Here is a 21,371-nt window from a genome sequence, read left to right on the forward strand (position 1 = left end):
GGGCAGCCTGTGCCACTGCCCAGTGACCCTTTCCGTGAAAATTTTTTTCCTGATGTCAAGCCTGAACCTCCCCTGGTGGAGCTTGAGGCCATTCCCTCTTGTCCTGTCCCCTGTCACTTGGGAGAAGAGGCCAGCTCTCTCCTCTGTACAACCTCCTTTCAGGTAGTTATAGAGAGCAATAAGGTCTCCCGTTAGCCTCCTCCTCTCCAGGCTAAACAACCCCAGCTCCCTCAGATGCTCCCTCATAAGGCCTGTTCTCCAGCCCCCTCACCAGCTTTGTTGCTCTTCTCTGGACTCGCTCCAGAGCCTCAACATCCTTCTTGTGGTGAGGGGCCCAGAACTGAACACAGGATTCGAGGAGCGGTCTCACCAGTGCCGAGTACAGAGGGAGAATAACCTCCCTGGACCTGCTGGTCACGCCGTTTCTGATACAAGTCAAGATGCCATTGGCCTTCTTGGCCACCTGGGCACACTGCTGGCACACTTCAGTCGGCTGCCGACCAACACCCCCAGGTCCTTCTCCTCCAGGCAGCTTTCTAGACAGACTTCTCCTAGTCTGTAGCACTGCATAGGGTTGTTGTGCCCCAAGTTCAGGACCCTTCATTTGGCCTTGTTAAACCTCATGCCATTGGACTCAGCCCAGCAGTCCAGCCTGTTCAGGTCCCTTTGTAGAGCCTCCCTACCCTTCAGCAGATCCACACTTCCACCCATTGCCCTTGTTCAAGACAAGGAAATGAACTATACAAAACTTGGTAAACCTTTTCCACAACTATCCCTGGACAGGGCTACAGCCTGGTAACTAGTTGTTCTGCCATTTCCTTCCCTCCTTGAACTTCCTGCTGGAATGTCAGTGCTGTTCCAAGCCTGAAGTGCAGAAGAGGGCTATGTAACTGCGTGGCCCTCATTGTTTCGTCCCGTGCACGTGCTGTTTCTGGCTTACATAGAGCAGATAAGCAACTTTGGAGTACACTCAATATGTGAAGGCATTTGGCTTTGTCTGCAGCAATTTAGACAGTTCATGGAGTGAATTGTACATGTGTTTTGGGCATATTCTTCCAAAACAGCGCTTAGTAGCTCAAAGTAAAGTCTTTGACCATAGTGCGGACATAATTGTAGAAAAAAGAGGGAGCATGCCCAGTCACAAACAGCTGCAGCATTTCCATTCATGGTCCCTCCTGCTCACACCTGCCTCCTGAAGTACCAAACAACTTATTCCCATCAACCCTAGCAGGCAAGGAGTTAAGACCAGGTAACTAACACATGCAATGTGTTAACTCAAGAGTGGAACTAGTTCTGAAACAACACGAGGTCTTAACTGGCAACAAATAAAGGGGAATTCTTTATCATAGAATCATTAAGGTTGGAAAAGACCATCCTGTCCAACCATCAGCCCCACACCAGCATGGCTACTAAACCATGTTCTCCATCCTTCCCCTGGGCAGCCTGTTCCAATGCTTCATCACTCTTTCACTTTCAGTAAAGAATTTTTTCCTGATATCCAATCGAAACCTCCCCTGATGCAACTTGAAGCCATTTCCTCTTGTCCTATTGCTTGTTCCCTGGGAGAATAATCCTGTAGCCATTTATCCCTTACTGTATTTTTTTATACGCTATCAGTAAGAGCATACATTAAATGAAGCAAAGATCATGCAGAATGATACATACATGTTGCTGTTACGTTTGCGCTGTCAATGCAGCTGGTTTTTTTGAGGCATACAAGAAAATATGTGTTTTAAATGAAAAAGTACAGGATAGGCATATATACATGAAATATGCTACATCTGGCTGATTAACACCTTTCTTTAAAATTATTTAGCTGCTGACAAGGTGGTTAAGATGCAAAGAGTTATTTTCTTCCAACTAAATAAACCTCTTTATCAAGGAGCACAGTGACAGGATGAAGAGAAACAATTTTAAGCCAAAAGAGTGCAGATTTAGATTAGACTTGGTTAAGTTTCCTACAGACTTCACATTAAAAGTACGGCTAACAAGGGAAACACTGTATATCAGGGAATTTTAAAATGACAGTGAACCTACTCCCACTCTTTTTCTGTGTATTTTCTGATAGTTTTAGCCATCTGATGCACACTCAGTTGGTTTTCCTCAGCTTGTCCATGTCGGTTTTTAAGGAAAACTCCTGCTGGCAGATGGTTCATGGTCATGGGTGGGGAGGATGGGAGGAGAAGATTGGAGGGAAGGATGCTGAGAAGGGAGGACGAGACCGAAAGGAAGGACGGGAGGAGAAGATGGGAGAGAAGGACAGGCAGATGGGAGGACGGAATGGGAGGGAAGGATGGACAGATGTGCAGAGAAGACAGGAGGGTAGAACAGGGAGATGGGAGGAGAAGACAGGTAGGGAAGGATGGGAGGGAAGGACTGGCAGATGGGAGAAGAAGACAGGAGGGAAGGATGGAGAGGCAGGAGGGTGGGATGGCTGGGAAGGACAGGGAGACAGGAGGAGAAGATGAGAGGGAAGGACAGGGAGATGGGAGGAGAAGATGGGAGGGAAGGATGGGGAGACAGGAGGAGAAAACTGGAAGGAAGGATGGGCAGATGGGAGGGAAGGGCATGGAGATGGGAGAAGATGGGAGGGAAGGACAGGGAGACAGGAGGAGGAAACGGGAGGGAAGGGCAGGGACATGGGAGCACGGGATGGGAGGAGAAGACAGGAGAGAAGGATGGGAGGGAAGGATGAGGAGACGGGAGTAAGGGATGGTAAGATGGGAGGAGAAGATGGGAGGGAAGGACGGGGAGACGGGAAGAAAAGACAGGAGGGAAGGACCGGGAGACGGGAGGAGAGGGTGGGAGGGAAGAATGGGCAGATGACTGAAGAAGACGGGAGGGCAGGACGGGGAGGCGGGAGGCGGGGCGCGGGGCGGGCGGCTCCCCGCTCTCGGCCCGGCGGCGGCGCTGGGGCAGGAGCGGCGGGGGTCCCGCCATGGGCTCGTAGCGGGCCGGCAGCCATGGGCGGGCGCTCGCGGGGCGCGGTGAGTCCGGCGGGGACGGGACGGGACGAGATGGGCTCTGCGCCTCCCCGCTCCGGGGCCGCGGCTGGGAGCGCCGTGCCCGGAGCCGGGGCAGCGGCCCCGGGGAGGACGGGGGCCCTCTCCTTCTCCCCCTCTCCCTCCGTCCGTCCGTCCGTCCGTCCCTCTCTCTATCTCTCTCCCCCCTCCCCCCCTCCTTCCCTCTCTCCTCCCTCCTTCCCTCTCTCCTTCCCTTCATTCTTTCCACCTTTCCTCTTCCTCCTCTCCTTCCCCTCCTCCTTTCCTTCCTCCCCTCCCCTCCCCTCCCCTCCCCTCCCCTCCCCTCCCCTCCCCTCCCCTCCCCTCCCCTCCCCTCCCCTCCCCTCCCCTCCCCTCCCCTCCCCTCCCCTCCCCTCCCCTCCCCTCCCCTCCCCTCCCCTCCCCTCCCCTCCCCTCCCCTCCCCTCCCCTCCCCTCCCCTCCCTTCCCCTCCCTTCCCCTTCCCTTCCCTTCCCTTCCCTTCCCTTCCCTTCCCTTCCCTTCCCTTCCCTTCCCTTCCCTTCCCTTCCCTTCCCTTCCCTTCCCTTCCCTTCCCTTCCCTTCCCTTCCCTTCCCTTCCCTTCCCTTCCCTTCCCTTCCCTTCCCTTCCCTTCCCTTCCCTTCCCTTCCCTTCCCTTCCCTTCCCTTCCCTTCCCTTCCCTTCCCTTCCCTTCCCTTCCCTTCCCTTCCCTTCCCTTCCCTTCCCTTCCCTTCCCTTCCCTCTTTCCTCCCTCTTTCCTTCCTCCCTCCCTCTTTCCTTCCTCCCTCCCTCCCTCTTTCCTCCTTCCCTCTTTCCTCCTTCCCTCTTTCCTCCTTCCCTCTTTCCTCCCTCCCTCCCTCTTTCCTCCCTCCCTCTTTCCTCCCTCCTTCCCTCTTTCTTCCCTCCCTCTTTCCTCCCTCCCTCCCTCTTTCCTCCCTCCCTCCCTCCCTCCCTCCCCCAGTGCAGAAAGGCAAAGCTGTCTGCGCTCCCTTCCCTCTCCACAGGGCGCTGGGTTCACCTCCACGGATCCTAGGATTTATTCCCGAGTCGCTGAAAAGGCAGCTGGTTTTACGGGAACAGCAGCTGGTTTCCCGGATCCAGCGGGGCTGTGCCTCGCTCCGTTCCCAGCCTGGTGCCAGTGGGGAGGACGAGCCAGCGGGCTCACCCAGCCCTGCTGTGACGCCAGGGAAGCTTTATTGCCACTTTGGGGTCAGTGAAACCGAGGTCAGTGGGCTGCATCTATGCCCCAAACCACAGGATTTGTTTAGCAAGTTTGCCTTTGCTGGTAAATCCTCCTTAGGTACCCTCTTGGGGAGCTTAGGTCAAGAATTTTAAGCTGCCCATCAGAAAAGGACTTGGGGATGCTGGTCGGCTGCCAGCAGGGTGCCTAGGTGGCCAAGAAAGCCAACAGCATCCTGGCTTGTATCAGAAATGGTGTAGCCAGCAGGAACAGGGAAGTGATGGTGCCCCTGTTCTTGGTGCTGGTGAAACCACACCTTGAATATTGTGTTCGGGTTAGGGCCCCTTGCTCCAAGGACATTGATGTGCTGAAGTGTGTTCAGAGGAGGGCAGTGAAGCTGCTGAAGGCTGGAGAACAAGTGTATCTTGTTATAGTTATATAAGTTATATCTTACGAGGAGTGGCTGAACGAACTGCGGTTGTTTAGCCTGGAGAAGAGAAGGCTGAGGAGAGACCTTATCACTCTCTACAACTGCCCGAAAGGAGGTTGTGGTGAGGCAGGTGCTGGTCTCTTCTACCAAGTAACAAGCAGTAGGACAAGCCTCAGGTTCTGCCAGGGGAGGTTTAGATTGGATATCAGGAAAAAGTTCTTTACTGTAAGAGTGGTGAAGCATTGGAACAGGGTACCCAGGGGAGTGGTGGAGTGTCCATCCCTGGAGGTATTAAAAAACATCTAGAGATGGCATTTCAGGACATGGTGTAGTAGGCACTGTGGTGTTGGGCTGACAGTTGATGATCTTAGTGGTCTTTTCCAACCTCAGTGATTCTATGATTCTATTCAATGATAATTTTGTGGGTGAAAAAGTTACTTGTAAGAGAAATACGAGAGCTTTGTGAGCAACCTGACTGCTAGTGGTGAACAACTGTCCAGTATCAGCAGGTGTGTGATAATGCCATGACAGTAGGGGTGATACCACTTTGCATCATGACATGGCTATATATAAATTCTGGCATAGAAGCTAGAAGGTCAAACTATTTATCCCTAAATACCTGAACATCATAGTAACAAACACTTGCACTTGACTGCACTAGATTTGGAATGTTGAGTTCATAGTTAATTTGCTGTCAAAAAGTTGTGACTGCCTTGCTGAAAGTTACCTACTTCTGGAAGTTTTATTTTTTGCACTTGGAAATGTTTGAAAACCAAGTAATAGAGTAACAGCTAGCACTGGCAAGACCACACAACTAAAACTGTGGAGTAGGAGCACTCTACACTTTGACTTAACTGTGGATCACTTACCATCTCAGGACCTAGGTAGAATACGTCAGCTGTTGAGATGACTGACTTAAATTCCAAAGCAGTTAGCAAACCTGGAAAAGTGTATTTCTGACTTAAGTATAGTGCTGCACATATTTTGTTGTAGTTCAGATGCTATATATGGCATTACTAATACTATTGGCAATGAAATGTACAAAAAAAAATTGGATTCCCCAAATTTCCTATATTGTCTTTGGTTAAGTAATATGCTGGAGAAAGAGTATCCGTCACTGGGATTTATTTTTCTTTATGAGGACATTTTTCCTCTCTTATTTACGTGGTCATTTCAAATTCTCAGTTACACCACAATTATCTTTTCCATAAAATCATATTTTTTTTTCCACTGTTATCCATTCTTACTCTTCCATCTTCTGTTTATTTTCCACATCATCCTCTGTTTCCCCTCCTGGCTTTTCTTACTCCCTTAACTACCCCCTTCTAGTTTTCTGATTATTTTATCTTTCCTCTGATTCTAAAGAATTTCCTATAGCTTGTTCCATGCGCTTTCTCTTTCTGTGTGACCTTAACATCATTTCCAGGTCCTCTTGTTTCCCCTATGCATTCCCAACTTTCACACTGGGAAAAAAATGGCAGCTGCCTTTGCTGAGGCCAGTATATTTTCTGTCTCATTAAGAAAAAAAATAGAATGACAGTTTCCTTTATCAAAGGCAGTTCGGTCTTCTAGGAAAAAAAGGCAAAATAGCAACAAGGGTGCTTCTGGCGTTGATTCCCTTCAGAGGGGAAGGGAGGAACTGCAATTTTGAATTTAGAAGATACATTATTTGAAAATTGAAAACCAAGTGTAAGAAAGAACCGTTGGGGCTACCATCCTGTAAAACAGTTGTGGTCAAGAGTCTGCTGAGGGTTTTGGAGCAGGGCAAGCATCCAATAATGAAAAATAAAAATACTTTCTTGCCTTCCAGTGATCTGTGACTGTAGGTATTCCTGAGTCAAAATGATGTCTTCATATTTCAGACTCCTGGGTGTGGGTTTTTTTGCTTGGGCTGATTGCTTTTGGAACCCAGACACATTTCTGGCATCCCCAGTGCTCTGGCAGGGAGTCCCACACCCGAGCTATGTGTTGGCTAAAAAAAAGTGCCTCATTGGATTTTCTTAGAACCCGTTTCCTGCTTATGTTATATGATGACTCTTAGTTCTTGCATTAGAAGATACAGAGAACAGCCATCCCAGTTCACTTTCTCCATGGCACTTAGGACTTAGAGCCTGCTGTAGTATCCTCTGCTCAGTTGTCTCTTCTACAGAGCAGTGTTTTCAATCATTCCTGTCTCGGCAGCTGTTCTGTATCACTAATCATTCCTGTTACCTTCCTCTGTATCGCATCCGGCTTAATTTATGTTTTCAGGATTGAGGACCAGAACTACAGTCTGGGCTCAGTCCCAACAAATTTATACATCAGCATAAAACTTCCTGTTTTGTCCTCAGATCTTTTCCTAATGACTCATAGCATTTGTTTGCATTTCTCATTGCTTTGTCCAACAAGTTTATTCCACTTTTTACCTGCTTATTAATCTAATTTTAATTTCTGATTTTTATGGTGGCCCACAATGGAACATGTTGATATCTGGGTCTGTGCCAATTTCAATTACAGGGTAATTTAAGTTCTCCAGACTAATAAGCATTGTCAGTTTGAATGCCTTTCCCTTACTTTTTGTTAAGTAATCCATTTCCTGCATTAGCAGTATCATGTGGGGTAAAACTAATTTTGTCATTTAGCTCCTTCTTATCTGTTTTCTTTAGTCATCGCAAAGAGGCTTTGTTGTTATTTGGAACTGGTGTCTTGTGTTCTCTTCCATAATCTTGTCCTCATGCCTGGATAACTGAGTGCTCCCTTTGAATCCTTGGTAACACAGATCTTTCTATGGTGGTCTCGGGAACCTGACAGTAGAAAGCGCATCTCAGAGAAATGTCACTACATTTCTCTATTAAAACCAACAGGAGAATGTCAAGTCCAATTAGTAGGACTTGGCATATGATGCTTACCCAACTCTTAAAAATTTCACATGGCGAGTCACTGATGTGTGCCTGCCTGTGGCACAGTGTGGGCAGGGCCAAGGGCTCATGCCCAGCTGAAAATCAATTTGAGATTTGAGGGGGGAGTCTCTCACTGAGCCATCCCGAAGCTCTTGCTCCGATGGTGCTCTGGTGCAAGGCTGTACAGCTGTGCTGTTGAAGTCAGCCCTGAACACAGGCAGGCGAGCTACTGCAGTTTGGGACTTGTTTGACAAGTTAAAAAAAAAAAAAAGAAGTTATTTTCTGATGGTTGTAGTCACCCACTATTTCACACTCTCTTTTTTATCTCTGCTAATATGGAATAAAAAACTTCTACCTTTATATATGCACATTTTATGACGTGAAATTCATGATCTTTATAGCTAAATCACATTTGTTTGTTTTTTTTAAATTTAGTATTCCTAAGACTTTTCATTGCATGAAAGCTGTTATCAGTCTCCTGGTTTTATACAAGGCCTAAGATACAGCATTTCCTCCATCTGATCTTCATAAAATGGAGGATTATTTATAACAATAGCTCTCGTATCCTTCTCTTGACCTTTCCAGGTTTTAGTGAGCAAGAAAAGCTTCCTGTAAATGTTACTTTAATATACATTTCTCAACATGTAAAGCAGAAGTTTTGGGTTCCTATGCATCTTTGTATAGCAAAATAAAAAAAAAAAAAAGCAAACCTCAATAAGCTTTTGGAAATGGCAGAAGCAGTCAAAGAATGGAAAAGTAATCTTGCACCCTGATTTCTTTGGTATCTCATTACTCTGATCAGGATCTCTGTTTTCTTCCAGATTTCCAAGGTGGCTTATTTTTTTATGACTCATCAAAAAGGCTTGCAGATGACTGATGTGTTGATTACTTGTGCATTGGTGTGTCATGCTCAACTCTTAAGCAAAGGGAAATTTCTATTAAGAGCTGATCGAGAAATTCTAATGACTTGTAATATGTAGGTGGTTCTTTGGTTTAAAAATGGAATTTGCAAAGTAGAAGACTTTCTTGAGAGAAGCAGTTGAATAAGTTGTTGATGGGGAAACACTTTATTACATGATGAATGTGTTAGGTGTGTACAAAAAAAGGAGTAAGCCTCCTAATCTCTGGTTTTTAACAGCACAACTGGATTTATAAGATCGTTTTATTCTGAAATTGTCAGTTTTATCCTTTTGTATTAAAGAGAACTAAACTCTGGAGGTGATGAATTTGAAGCTATTTTAAACATTAGCTTAGTGAGGGGCAGTGCTGTTTACATTGTTTGGAATATTAATACCCGAGCATCTGCTACAGCAAGGATTGCATTCCTATTAGTTGAGTGAACAGGCGTGGGGTCTCGAGGTGCCACGTGTCGGGGCAGGGGTCACTTCCCAGCTGTTTAATCCCTCCTTCCCTCTCAGTTTGCTTTTTGTGTCTGGCCTTGGTTCACTCTGGACACCTCTAGACATCAACTGGCTTTCTAGGAGAGGGGAATCTTGCTCCCAACAGAGCTCCACCCTCCCTTTTTTGTCATACTCATACCTGTGTGTCACTGTAGCTGCTTTCTCCACCCTTTGTCCTGAGGGTGGGGAGCCTTGCAGGTAGCAGCAGAGCTACAGCTCTGCACAGGGAGGGTGAAGTGCATGATACAGAGCTGTGGCATCATAACTAGATGATCTTTAAGGTCCCTTACAGGCCATGCAGAGTCATTTGGTATTTCCTAGTCTTGTGGACATTGGCTGGTGATAATATAGTAGCTCTGATCTGCTGCTCTTCCCTGTGCTGTCCCCATGTTTCAGATACCATGGCTTCCTTCTCCTCGGCCTCAGAACAATGCTCTCAAATGTCCTTTCTTATTTCCACACTCCTCATCTTTCTTTCTGTGTTCTTCACTTACCTTTGCTGTTTCTTTCTTTGACTTACTTTTAAAGGAATGTCACCTCACTTGCAGTTCTCTTTGCATGGTCTGGTAAGGCATAAGCAGCAACAAGGGTGTGAATTGCAGTGGTGGCAGTAATTCAAGAATATTTGAGGTTGAAGATGGTGCAGGAGTTCCTAACTCCTGTCTAAGCTGCCAAAACTTTGTGTAGCAAGAGCTTTTGGGCTCATTTAGCATCTTTTTTTATTTTTTTTTCCACTGTAGCTATCAGACAGGTAGGTGCTGGCATGAGACGTGAGGAGGAACTAGGGTGAGGACAATGTGTGAAGCCCATAGCAGTCATCCAGAGGGGTGGAACAGTTTAAGGAAGCAGCATTCTGGTTTTCATCTGGCATGTTTTGTTTATTTCTGCCGCAGTTTCAAAAGTAAAACCTAGTAGTTCTGCTCTTATTTTGCTTGGGCAGTCCCTGCTTGCTGAAAATGTGAATCGCTGGTGTGCATGATGTGGTTTGGTGGTTTGAATTGTCACTCACCTTAGGTAACACATGCTGTCCACTCTTCTATGCAGCATTGGTTAGTCGGTACTCTTTCTTTCTACTGGCGAGTGGAATTGGAGCATGTTGTAAATCTAGAAATGGAAAATCACCGCATTTAAGTTGTAGAAGACTTCTGAACTTTGACTTGGTGAGTTGTTAGCTTGATGCTACAGTGCTTGGTAAATGAGGCTACATCTGGCTAGTGACCAGTCATCAGCTGTGCTCCTCAGGGCTCAATTCCAGGGCCGGTCCTGTTCCATATATTTATCAGTGATCTGGGTGCAGGAGTTGAATGTGCCCTTAGCAAGCTTGCTGGTGATATCGTACTGGGACGTGCTTTGACTCACCTGAGGGACAAGAGGCCTTGCAGGAGGATCTGGAGCACTGGATAGGATGAAACTCAGCAAGTCGAACGAAATGCTGAGTTCTGCACCTGGGATGGAGTAATGCCAGGCACAGGTATAAACTGGGAGAGAAGTGGCTGGAGAGCAGCCCTGCAGGGAGGGACCTGGGGATGCTGACTGACAGCAGGCTTAGTACAAATCAGCAGCGCCTGGCAGCCAAGAGGGCAAACTGCATCTTGGGGTGCATCAAACACAGCATAACCAGCTGATCAAACAAGGTGATTATCCTGTTGTATTCAGCATTGGTGAGGCCTCACTTTGAATACTGTGTGCAGTTCTGGGCCCTGTAATACAAGAAGGATGTGAAGGTCCTGAAATGTGTTCAGAGGAGGGCAACAAAGCTGGTGTCAGAGCTGGAAGACACGTCCTGTGAGGAGTGGTGAAGGACTTTGGGCTGGTCTGGTTTGGAGTAAAGGAGGCTGAGAGGGGCAACCTCATTGCTCTCTGCAGCTTCCTGAGGAGGAGATGTGGAGAGGGAGGTGCTGGTCTCTTCTCCCTGGTATCCAGTGACAGGACACATGGGAGGTGTTCAAAGCTGTGCCAGGGAAGGTTTAGACCAGACATTAGAAAGCATTTCTTTACTGAGGGGGTGGTCAGACCCTGGAACAGGCTTCCTAGAGAGGTGGTTGATGCCCCAAGCCTGACAGTGTTTGGGAGGGACTTGGACAATGCCTCTAATAATGCGCTTTAACTTGGTCAGCCCTGAAGTGGTCAGGCAGTTGGACTAGATGGAATGGCTTTGGGAATTACTTAAGATGGTTTAAGTTTTTTTTCCCTGCCTTGTGAATAGTTTTTCTGGAAGGCCGAGTCATTGGTTTATGAGTCACTTGTGGTCTGTGACTCTCTGTTCCTCAGATTTTGATCAGTAATAGTCTATTAACTCTGGTTTGATTATACTTACAGACACACTTTCACTTCATCTGAAAACCTGAAAACACCTATCCTGTTTTCTGCTGGTTTTGAAGGTATATCTGACCAATCTTCTGTGTGTTTTTAGCTTGATCTTTGATGCTTTCCTCTGTTGTTTCTATTGCTAACTTTTCTACCTTATCAGCTGGCTGTATACATGGCTGTGCCAAGGGATTAATCATTGGCTGGAGGCACAGGAATTTTTATTGTTGCTGTCAGACCATCTGTGTGAATGATCTTTTATCTGTTTCCCTGTGAGCAATAAATCTTGTTAGACTATTAGCTGCTGATCTATACTGAGTTGTTTTTGGAGTGCTCGCATTTATCCTGTGGTCAGCTAATTAACTCTGAAATGATAGCTATTTACATATCTGGTTCCTTATTTCCTGTTCACCATATTAGTATCTGGTCTGTTGAATATACCTTTGTATGTCAGTGCTCTCTGAAAAATGGGATTTTTGCTTTGACAGAGTTGTAAAGTCCTATCTGTCTTGAGGTTTTAAGTTGCTTTCATGTATGTACCTTTCTTCCCCAAGGCTTTAATTTTGAGAGAGAAACAGGGCAGTGTGGGGCTACCATAGCCATCTCATTTTGCATATCCTTTCTTAAGCTTGTAACCACAGAATTAGTATCAGCGTTGTGGTTTACCCTTACTGGTTTACTATGCTTTTTCTATAACTCCCCTAGCTGAAAAAGCAAAAAAGAAACAGAGCTCTGAAGCTGTGCCTGGACAGTTAAGCATCTTGCCACTTACAGCAGCGCGAGGGAGGGGATTCTTCCCTTTTTGCTTTTTTCTTGTAAGACTTCACCTGAAGTCCTTCGTTCAGTTCTAGAGTCCTCAGCATAGCAAGGACATGGATCCGTTGGAGCGAGTCCAGAGGAGGCCACAAAGATGATCCAAGGGCTGGAGCACCTCCCATATGAGGACAGGCTGAGAGAGTTGGGGTTGTTCAGCCTGGAGAAGAGAAAGCTCAAGGAGACCTTACAGCAGCCTTCTGGTACTGAAAGCAGCTACAGGAAAGTTGGGGAGGGGCTCTGTATCAGGGAGTGCAGGGGTAGGACAAGGGGTAATGGTTTTAAGCTGAAACAGGGGAGATTTAGATTACTTTAGGAAGAAATGTTTTCCTTCAGGGTGGTGAGACCCTGGCACAGGTTGCCCAGAGAAGCCATGGATGCCCCATCCCTGGAGGTGTTCAACGCCAGGTTGGATGAGGCTTTGAGCAACTTGATCCAGTGGTAGTGGGATTGGAGATGGATGATCTTGAAGTTCCCTTCCAACCCAAGCCATTTTATGATTCTTCATGACATACTCAGAAGCGCCAATGCATGTATGTCCAGATGGTGTGGCCAGGGTCATTGGTGTGCAATGCAGATGATGAGGGACACCGGCTGTCAGGTCTTCATTGCATTGCTGAGGTTCTTCATGGCACCACAAATTAGATTTTGGACAAGTCCATCATACCTATCCGGAGTTACCAGCTGGTATGGGATGGGCCTTTGCTGTAGAAACTTGCTGACTTCAGGCCCCATAAATCTTGCTTTTTCCTTGGCTGAATGCATGTTTGAAATGTCTTTAATGATGAGTCATCTATGCTGTGGTCTTACCACAGTGTAGACCTTTTGGCCATGATAGAAAGAGCACATTTCTCAATTTTGCTGCTGGGAATAGTGTCCTGAAAACAATGTCCAGGCAATGGTTGTCCTTCCTTGTTGGTATAGGCTGTTCTTTTAAGCCTTAGCTCTGCTGTTCCTTCCTATGTCTGTGTACACACTCATGTGTCCACACACATACATGTTCTTACAATCATACTGCAGTCATGCCAATCTTAATGTTTCTGTTAAAATTCTTGGCAAGACATCTTCAAAGTCAAAAATAGCAAGTAAATCGTAAAGGAATTTTTTGAAAAGGAGAGAAGTGCACATTTTTGTGGCAAGCTGTTAAGACTGAATGTTAACAGCTGCAGTTTAAAAGGGAAAATGTACATTTGACAGGAGGAGAAGCTGAAAACCTAACTTTCTCACGTCTCTAGGGCTGGCTTGCTCAGGAGAAGCTTTGGAAGCGTTTATGTACTTTGCATACAGTGAGATCCTCTGTCTTCTTATTCCAAACTTCCCATCTGGTTTATTTATTCAGTTGAACTGTGAGTACTGGATGCATTCATCTCTGGAACCATTTCTAGATGGGCAGTCTTACTGCCTTCCTTAAAAACATTTCCATGCTCTTGAGTAACTTTCTTGCAAGGTGCAGCATTTTCAAGGCATTCCATCTGTAAACTGCAGAGCGTGCTAAGTATTTACTTCATATACAACCAGTTCGTCATAGAGAGCATTGTATGGCAGATCGATAGCACAGATGCCAGGTTTGTTGGAGGTTTTTATTTTTGTTTAATAATCTCTCCACACACTTTAGTCGGTGGACAGTCCTGCTACCAGAATTGGTCAAGTTGATTGAACTCGCTGTTATATCAAGATTTAATTTAAGTGCTGAAGGCAGCTGTGCACTCTGCCAGGAGATATGATGTTTTCTCACCTTGTTGCTCTTTCTCTCTTTTCCTCTCCCTCTGCCTTTACAGGTTATGCTAACATTTATCTGTGTGTTGATGAAGGAATCTGTAGAAACTGATCCATTGCCATATGCACTGCAAGTCCATCAGGTAGCTTTGGGTGGAAGAAACCCCTCTAACCACTTGAGGAGAGAAAAGAGGCAGGTACAGTGTCAACTAGGACAGTACTTACATCCCAGAGAGACCCACTGCTGCATGAGGTGCCATGCAGGTACGTAAAATAAGTGCAGTAATGTGACTCACCTTAGAGGCATTTCCCTGTCCCTGCACTCTCAAACTGTCTCTGCCCTACAGCTACATTAGGGCTCCTTTCCCTGGTACCTTTCCCTACCCAGATAAACTCTGATTTCTTGTCTCTTGGGCTGCCAGTGTCCTTCGTGCTGGTGAGAGGAAGCATATTAAGTCTTTACGCCATCAACTCTGGGATTTCTCTTAGGAATCAATGACTCCCATCCTCCCTAAGACAATGTGTTTGCCCTCCTATCAGAGCTCTGCTAAGTAATTTTTCTTGTAGGTACCTACAAGAAAAAAGACTGTGATGGGCCTGGGCAGGCGCCTGTCTGTCTTCCGTGTGCTAATGGGACATTCACAGCTGTTGATAACACCATGTCTAAATGCTTCCAGTGTACACGTTGCCGTATAGGTAAGTTTTCTACACAAGCTGAGGAAAATGGGTGGGGGTAGTGGGTGGAGGGCTGGATGGGATGGCAAGGCGAGTGATGAAGCTTGAAAGAGCAGGAAATTGAATGAGCAGAAGGACAGTATATGGGAAGGGTTTGGGGCAGCAGGGATAAGGGTTACTGAATTGCTACAGTCTGAGTTGCAGTTTGCAGGCCTTTTTGGCCTTTCTCTGGGAATATTAGGGGATAATAATACCCATTGTCATAACAGTGCTCTCAGCTGAAGGTGAGGGAAGAGGTTGGAATAACCGTTTTTCCTTTCCTTAGAATTGCAGCAGATAGTAGTGACCCCCTGCACCCCAAAGCAAGATACTGTATGTGGCTGTCGGAAGAATCAATATCAGATTGGCTTGCCTGATCTCTTCCAGTGTAGGAACTGCAGCCCATGTACCAATGGGATTATTGCCAACTGTGAGTATGGCATGGGTATGGCTCCAGTACAGACATACTGAACTAGGGTAGACATTGGCAACCCTCTGTTCACTTGCTGACATGTTGCAACGCCTTGACCTGACGTGACTGTAGTTTTGGAACAGCTCTTGGTTTTGCCTGCCCCCTTCCCCCAAAAAGATGGCCATTTTTTTGCCTGCTGTGGCATCAGCCCCAGTTTTCTACCACAGTTTCCACCTTCCTTTTGTCCTTACATGGTTTCTTGGTTTGGGCTGTTGTAAGGAGATATCTTCCACTTAATTTTGGTACCTCTGCCTTGCATGTAATGAAGCAAGGTCTTTATGCTCTAGAGCAGATTCTCCCTGTACTCCTTGTTTTTTTGTTTTCGTGAGGATATTTCTCCTGATGCTCATTGCATTTCCCTCACCAACTGCTGGAAGCACTTTTAGCACGATGGCTGAAAATACTGCTGGTCCCAGTATCCAGGTGAACTGCTTCCCAGTTGGTCGTTGAACTACCACAGTGTACTATGCAGTGTTTTAAAATAAAGAGCTGCTCAGGTAATGCTGAACTGCAGCCAGTTGAGTGTGACCTGGGGATGGTGCAGGTGTCTGGGAGAAGCACTCATGTTAGCTGCGCCAAGCTGCCTCATTTCCACTCAGGAACTGGAGATCTTAACCAAATACTGCTTGCTGCCCTCCACTTTGTGCTGCAGTCTTTTTTTTGTTCATGTCCCTTAAATGTTCCTTACCATGTTGCCCTCTCCTCTGTGAATTCTGCTTCTCCTGACCCCTCTCCCATCTCTTACCCTCCCCAGTATGAGGTTTGCTGTGTCACTGGTGAGTGCTTTCTCTCTGATGCTTGGTAATCTTTCTCTGTAGTGGTTTCTCTGCTTATGCCTGTTCACAAGGGTCATCGTGGTATGCTGCCCTGAAGCAATTTCTTTCCCCATTGACTGATGTAGAACTGTTTTAGTCCTGTCCCTTGCTTGCCGTAGAATGGGTGCTGTTTGTTCTAGTAGCTTTTTTTCTTTCCCTCATGCAACTTTATGTCCTTCATCGCCATTTCTGTCCGCTCCTCCCCATGCCTGTTCTACTCCGTCTCTATGCTGTGACTTGCTTAGAAGCAATAGCTCATTTCTTTCCCCTTCCACATACAGCATAGCAGATCACAGGAGTGGATACATGTCCCATGGCTTGAAATGATTTCTCCCTGCCCTGAACTGACTTCCTCACCAGTCCCAGCTGCTCAGGGACCACTTCTCCCTCATCTTTGCCTGACTAATGTGATTTCGCCTTCCTGTCACGCTTGAACTTGAGTGACTTTCCTTGCTTTTGCACTGGAACTGTCAATATCCATTAGACCAGTTTCATCTGCACTGTAACTTTAGTCCCTTTCCAAGCCACTACAGAGGTCCCTCACCTATCTGGGGAGTGGTATTGTTGTCTGAAAAGTCAGATTCATTACCTGGCTTGCAAATAGCCAATCTCGCACGCCAAATTGAGACATCGATTTTATTTCAGACTTGCACAAATCTGGGTGCTTGGAGGCTTTTTACAAATCAAGCACACTGGCCTGGAGCCTCCACACTCAATTTATTACAAAAGTTACAAAATGAATACGTACTTCCCTCCAAGTGATTGGTTATTAATAAATTTACATGTGATTGCATCCTAGAAGTTTTCTACTGTGCATATACAGTGAGTTGCGGTCTCCTCTAAGGACACTTTCACCCTATGTGTCTCTGTCAAATTGCCAGTGTTGATGACAATGCCTGATCTAATATGTCATACTTAGGTCTAGATGTCCAAGATGTTCCTTACATCAGATTTTGATCTTTTACTTAGTACAAGTTCTGTTATTCTGTTTAGCATAAACAAAAGTTAGTCCTTTACTGATTACTATCAAGATGTTCAGAGCAATGTAAGCTCTTTCGCACCAGTACCCTTATTTTTTTATTATTTTTAACCACCTCCAACACTGGACTGCATCCTATTTCTCTTCTTCAGTAGCAGTTCTCCAGCCTCAAAGAGGGATAGTCTCCCACACATCTTGGAGTGGATTTATCTCCTTTGTTTTCTTCTCTGTCCAGATTATGACAAGGGTTTCTTCTTTTCTCTATAGGTTCAAAGAACAGAGACACAATTTGCAGGTGTAAGCCTGGATTCTTCCTGACACGTAGTAATGTTTGCAAGCCTTGCAACAGGTGAGCTTTTTTTCCCTCTGTATGCCCCTCCACAGGGTCAGAGAGGTAGCAGACACAAGCCCCACAGAGGGAAGACTTTTTCCTCAAAGCTCTGTCCATTTTGACATAACTTTTCAACATTCTGCCTTTGTGGGGCAATTGCATCTTTTCCTCTGCCACCACTGCTTTTCTCAGCCCACCGAGAACACAAAGTCACTAGCTACACTGTATTGCTCTGCTTTGAAGACTCAGCTTGATTTGTCTGCTACTTAGGATTGTCAGAAATGGCTGGTGTTTCATTTCACGCATGCTCACCTCTCTGATTTGCTCTTTCAGCTGCATTGGGGAAGACTGCTTGCAGTGTCATAGCCCAGTGACTACCTCACCGACTTCGTCTGGGCTGAGTGAGTACTGGGGGAACTGGGAGGCAGCGGAATCTTCGGTGTGGGCTTTTGTTCTGTTAATGCCTTTTATAAAGTATCATTTTCTCCACTTTCTCAAACCATTATTCTCTTTCTCCCTACCATTTGCATGTATTCACTTGCTGTTCTTCCTCTAGCTCTTACTTCTTCCTTGCTCACTCATTTGCCCTCTCCCTTTTGCCCAGATACGAGCCTCATCCTTGGCATCATCGTTGCAATATTTGGAGTTATCTCTGTCCTCTACATTGTAAATAAAGTAGTGAAGCTGATCCAGGAAAATGGGATAGCAGCATCTTTCTACTCATGTGGTAAGTAAAGCAGCATATGCAGTGATGTTAATTGGGACAGACATAATTCTCTGTGTGTTTGTGTATGTGCACACGTGTTACAGCAAAAAGTGGGATCTTGTTGCTCTGCTTTGCTGCAAGGCTGGAGGAACATGAGAACTTGATGACTGAGCTTACTGGTGCAGTTCTTACAGTTCTGCACCCATGCCCATAGCTGTGACTGGAAGTACATGTCAGCTCATTTCTGGGATGTGTGCATTTTGCTATAAAGCCTTTATGAGGGCAGGATTGTGAATAGCTGCTTTCCTGTTTTCTCTGGGACAAGAGGAAGTGAAAGTAACTTCTGCTTTCTTTTTTTCTTTCAAGTTTCTTTGCCACAGACAACCAAGGAGCCAGTATGTGAGGTGAGCATGACGATGGGTAGAAGAGCTTTCCTTCTGCTTTCAACTATGCTAACCTGGGATCCAGAGTAACATTTTCCCCCATGAGCTGTTTTCAAGACTTGTATTTTCAAATGAACTGAGCAATAGAGCTGTTTAATTCAGAAGTCTTTTCCTGTAGAGGGTGGAGCCATTAACATTTTACTTCCCCTCTTCTAGAGGATGGGTTTTTTTTTCTTTCTTCAGAAAGCTGGTCCCTAATGCCTTTTCTCCCTATATACCTCAAGCTTGAGGGGGATTTAACTAATTTTACTTCATTTCAGATCTTGACCCCACAAGCCCCTCAGTACTGTTTAAAATTGTTCTCTCAGGTCCAATGTTGCTGTGCAATTAAGAGAGCCCAAGCAGTAGATGAGGTGGGGTTTCCACAGCCTTACAAAGAAGGTTGATGGAAAGGTGGCATGTGGAGCTTCTAGAATGGTGGTGATCTCAGGTCCCAGCCTTACCTGATTTTTGTAAAGAAATACTTTTTTAGACTACCCTTTTTTGATGCCAAAAGAGAGTTAAACTCCTTGAGTTCTGCTGAAAAGAAATGTTTGGTGCCTTCTGCTCAAACAAGGCACCTGCTCCTCACCTATCTTGGATAAATGTTAGTATATAATGCCAGTGGTTCCTTGCAGGAGGCAGGTGTATTGTGCTGCTTTGGGTGATTCTGTACTAAGCAAATGTGTCTTTTAGGTTGATGTAAAAAGAAATGAAATATCCATCCTTCTTCCCGAGTCCCAGAAGGAAGTGGAATTGTTAGTCAATGCAACACCACCACCACCTGCACCTCTGCGGCAAAGTTCCCATGAGTTACCTGACTGTGTCAGACCTGCCAGAAAGACGCAGCTTCCAGACAGTAAGTGAAATTCGCTCATGCTTCCCTCGTTTCCCAGGCAAGTGAGAACCTTATTATGCAGATATGGCTAGGAGGATCTTGGACAGACGTTACCTGGTGTACGAGCTGTGCATCTACTTCATGCATGGCACAGTACAAAGGCCGAAGCATGCCCAGAGCCTGTGAGCCTGTCTGTATATGCGGAATTTTTACCCAAGGCCTTTCTGTGGTTCCTTCTCCCTACTGTCAAGATGAATTGTCATATGTGATGATGTGCTGTCAGCCTTACTGACTCTGCGATGGTGACCCAGCACATTCTTTTGACAGGAATGTGTGGCAGCAAGGCCATAAGCATGTGTGCTCAGCTCTGCTTATAACCTATGTAGGAGCATATGGAAGTGTTCCGATTGATTTTTTGAGGAGTAAGGGCAAGTCTGGACATTGCACGACTCCTTGTGACCACTCTGTAGAAGACTTGTGTAGAAGGGGGCAGTGCATGATCCTAAGGCACTGTCTGGTGCTGGGTTATTCATGTTCTCCTTGAGGCTGCAGAATCCTCGTTCTCACACTATTTCTCTTTTCACAGACCCTGCTATTCTTTACACTGTAGTGGATCACTTACCGCCATCTCGGTGGAAAGAGTTTGTGAGGCGTCTGGGTCTGAGTGACTATGATCTAGAGCGAATTGAGATGGAGCATCGGCGTTTACGAGATGCCCAGTATGAAATGCTTAGACTGTGGCAACTGCAGATGGGCCGTGCTGCAACTGTGGAGCACATCAGTTGTGTTCTCAACCAGATGGAGCTGAGTGGCTGCAGTGAAGCTATTCAAGAGGCTTTGCTACACCAGAACTCTCCACTACCTTGCAGCATCCACAGCCATCTTTAATCTATTTCTGCTTTAGTCACCCTCGCTGTGACTTTAAGAGACGATCGTAACTCCCTTCCTATCCTGTCGTCCTTTTCCCATACCTCCCTACCTCTCTAACACTTCTCAGCTGGGTTTGTTGGGAGACAGCAGCAGATGATACTGGAGAAAGGCTGAGGTTTGCTCCTCAGCCACCATGTAGTTTAGCGTCTTTAAACCATTACAGGCCTCTGCCTTCCCAAGGAGGGCAAGAACCTTAAAAGAAATTGTGTGTAGACTCTTAAGATGAAAACAGACGCTCAGAGTGACTTGATAGAGTAGCTGATCTATGAAGGAGTTGTTGAAACAGATACTCCACACACCATGTGGTCAGTAAACTTGTAGGGTGGCTTGGTTAAGCTGGCTGTTCAGATGGTAAAGTACTTGCTCAGTTCTTGCAGATCTATTTATCCGCAAGATCAGACAGCTGAACTGGCTCACATTGCAGCCCTTTGATTGCTCAATCTCACTCAAGGGAAGTGGTGGGAGGATGTGCCCATTTCTGGGAGCAGGAGAGGATTGCCCCCTTTCGGCATCAACCAGTTGTCGCTGTGGCGAGAGTCGCGGAGATGCAGAAGTGGCTGTGTGAGAAACGGGGACGGTATCCTTTACACCCCCCATTTCCCTCAGGTTCAAGAGGAATAAGGATTCAGAGCCAATTAGTCAGATGAGAGGGTTGGTGCTTTTTTTTTCCCCTCAAGTTTTTTTGTCTGTACCTAAAAGCCATGTAAGATAGCATTAACGAACCCCCCTGCCTGTGTGTTTGTCCAAGTGCAGAGGGGAAAGGAACGTGTGCCTCCATCTGAGCAAGAAGGTACCTACGTACCTCATGGTGCGATCACCTCTGCGAATCTGTGCTTTCTCACAGGACGGTAGGTTTCTGCCTACCTGCTTCTCTGTCTCTGAGCAATTTTGCTGGCTCTGATATAACTGCAAATGGGGCTGTGTATGTGTACATAGATATAGGTATGTTTTTTTAGCAGCTGTTGAATAACTTCACACTACTTCCTGGACTGCGTTCTGTGATTGCTACTTGGGTGTGACAGCCGTTTGGTCACATCTCCAGGCTCTCGCCGTCCCTTTCTCATGGGTGTTACCCTGGGTGAAGCAGAAGTAGCAAAAAATCAATTAGCCTGCATCAGGTGCAGGTTGTCCACACATTTGTAATGTGGATTGGTTTTTAGTCTCTCGACCCTTGACCAGAGAGAAACTTTGTTGTATATACACTAAATACTCTGAAATAAAATTCATATTTTCATCTCTGCCTCTGTTCTGGTTTTGTCCTCTCTTCTGTGACTGTGGCTGGGGATGGAGAAAGGAGAATCATAGAATCATAGAATAACCAGGTTGGAAGAGACCCACCGGATCATCGAGTCCAACCATTCCTATCAAAATAACCTCCAGAAGTGGAAAAGTAGATGGCGAGAGTGGGTAGCTTGATGGTTTCAGCGTTTTTGTTTTTAAAAGACAAGTTTTTATGAA

General features: G+C 46.0%; 1 protein-coding gene across 4 annotated transcripts; it reads left to right on the forward strand.

Annotated features, from left to right (window-relative positions):
* The first annotated feature begins 2,909 nt into the window (after nucleotides 1–2,909).
* LOC138725648 (tumor necrosis factor receptor superfamily member 1A-like) lies at nucleotides 2,910–21,147 on the forward strand. Of its 4 annotated transcripts, none has more exons than XM_069866775.1 (10): nucleotides 2,910–2,987; nucleotides 13,769–13,970; nucleotides 14,274–14,402; nucleotides 14,707–14,850; nucleotides 16,954–17,035; nucleotides 17,351–17,418; nucleotides 17,622–17,744; nucleotides 18,090–18,127; nucleotides 18,842–19,004; nucleotides 19,570–21,147. In XM_069866775.1, the coding sequence occupies exons 1-10, from the start codon at nucleotides 2,964–2,966 to the stop codon at nucleotides 19,869–19,871; spliced, it is 1,275 nt and encodes a 424-aa protein (XP_069722876.1). In that variant the 5' UTR covers nucleotides 2,910–2,963; the 3' UTR covers nucleotides 19,872–21,147. The 4 variants fall into 4 exon arrangements, with proteins under 4 accessions (XP_069722876.1, XP_069722884.1, XP_069722867.1 ...); XM_069866783.1 differs by lacking the exon at nucleotides 2,910–2,987 and adding an exon at nucleotides 4,146–4,205; XM_069866766.1 differs by lacking the exon at nucleotides 2,910–2,987 and adding an exon at nucleotides 7,029–7,088.
* Nucleotides 21,148–21,371: the final 224 nt, after the last annotated feature.

The sequence above is a fragment of the Phaenicophaeus curvirostris genome, chromosome 1 (genome assembly GCF_032191515.1).
Source record: "Phaenicophaeus curvirostris isolate KB17595 chromosome 1, BPBGC_Pcur_1.0, whole genome shotgun sequence".
Classification (NCBI taxonomy): Eukaryota; Metazoa; Chordata; class Aves; order Cuculiformes; family Cuculidae; genus Phaenicophaeus; species Phaenicophaeus curvirostris.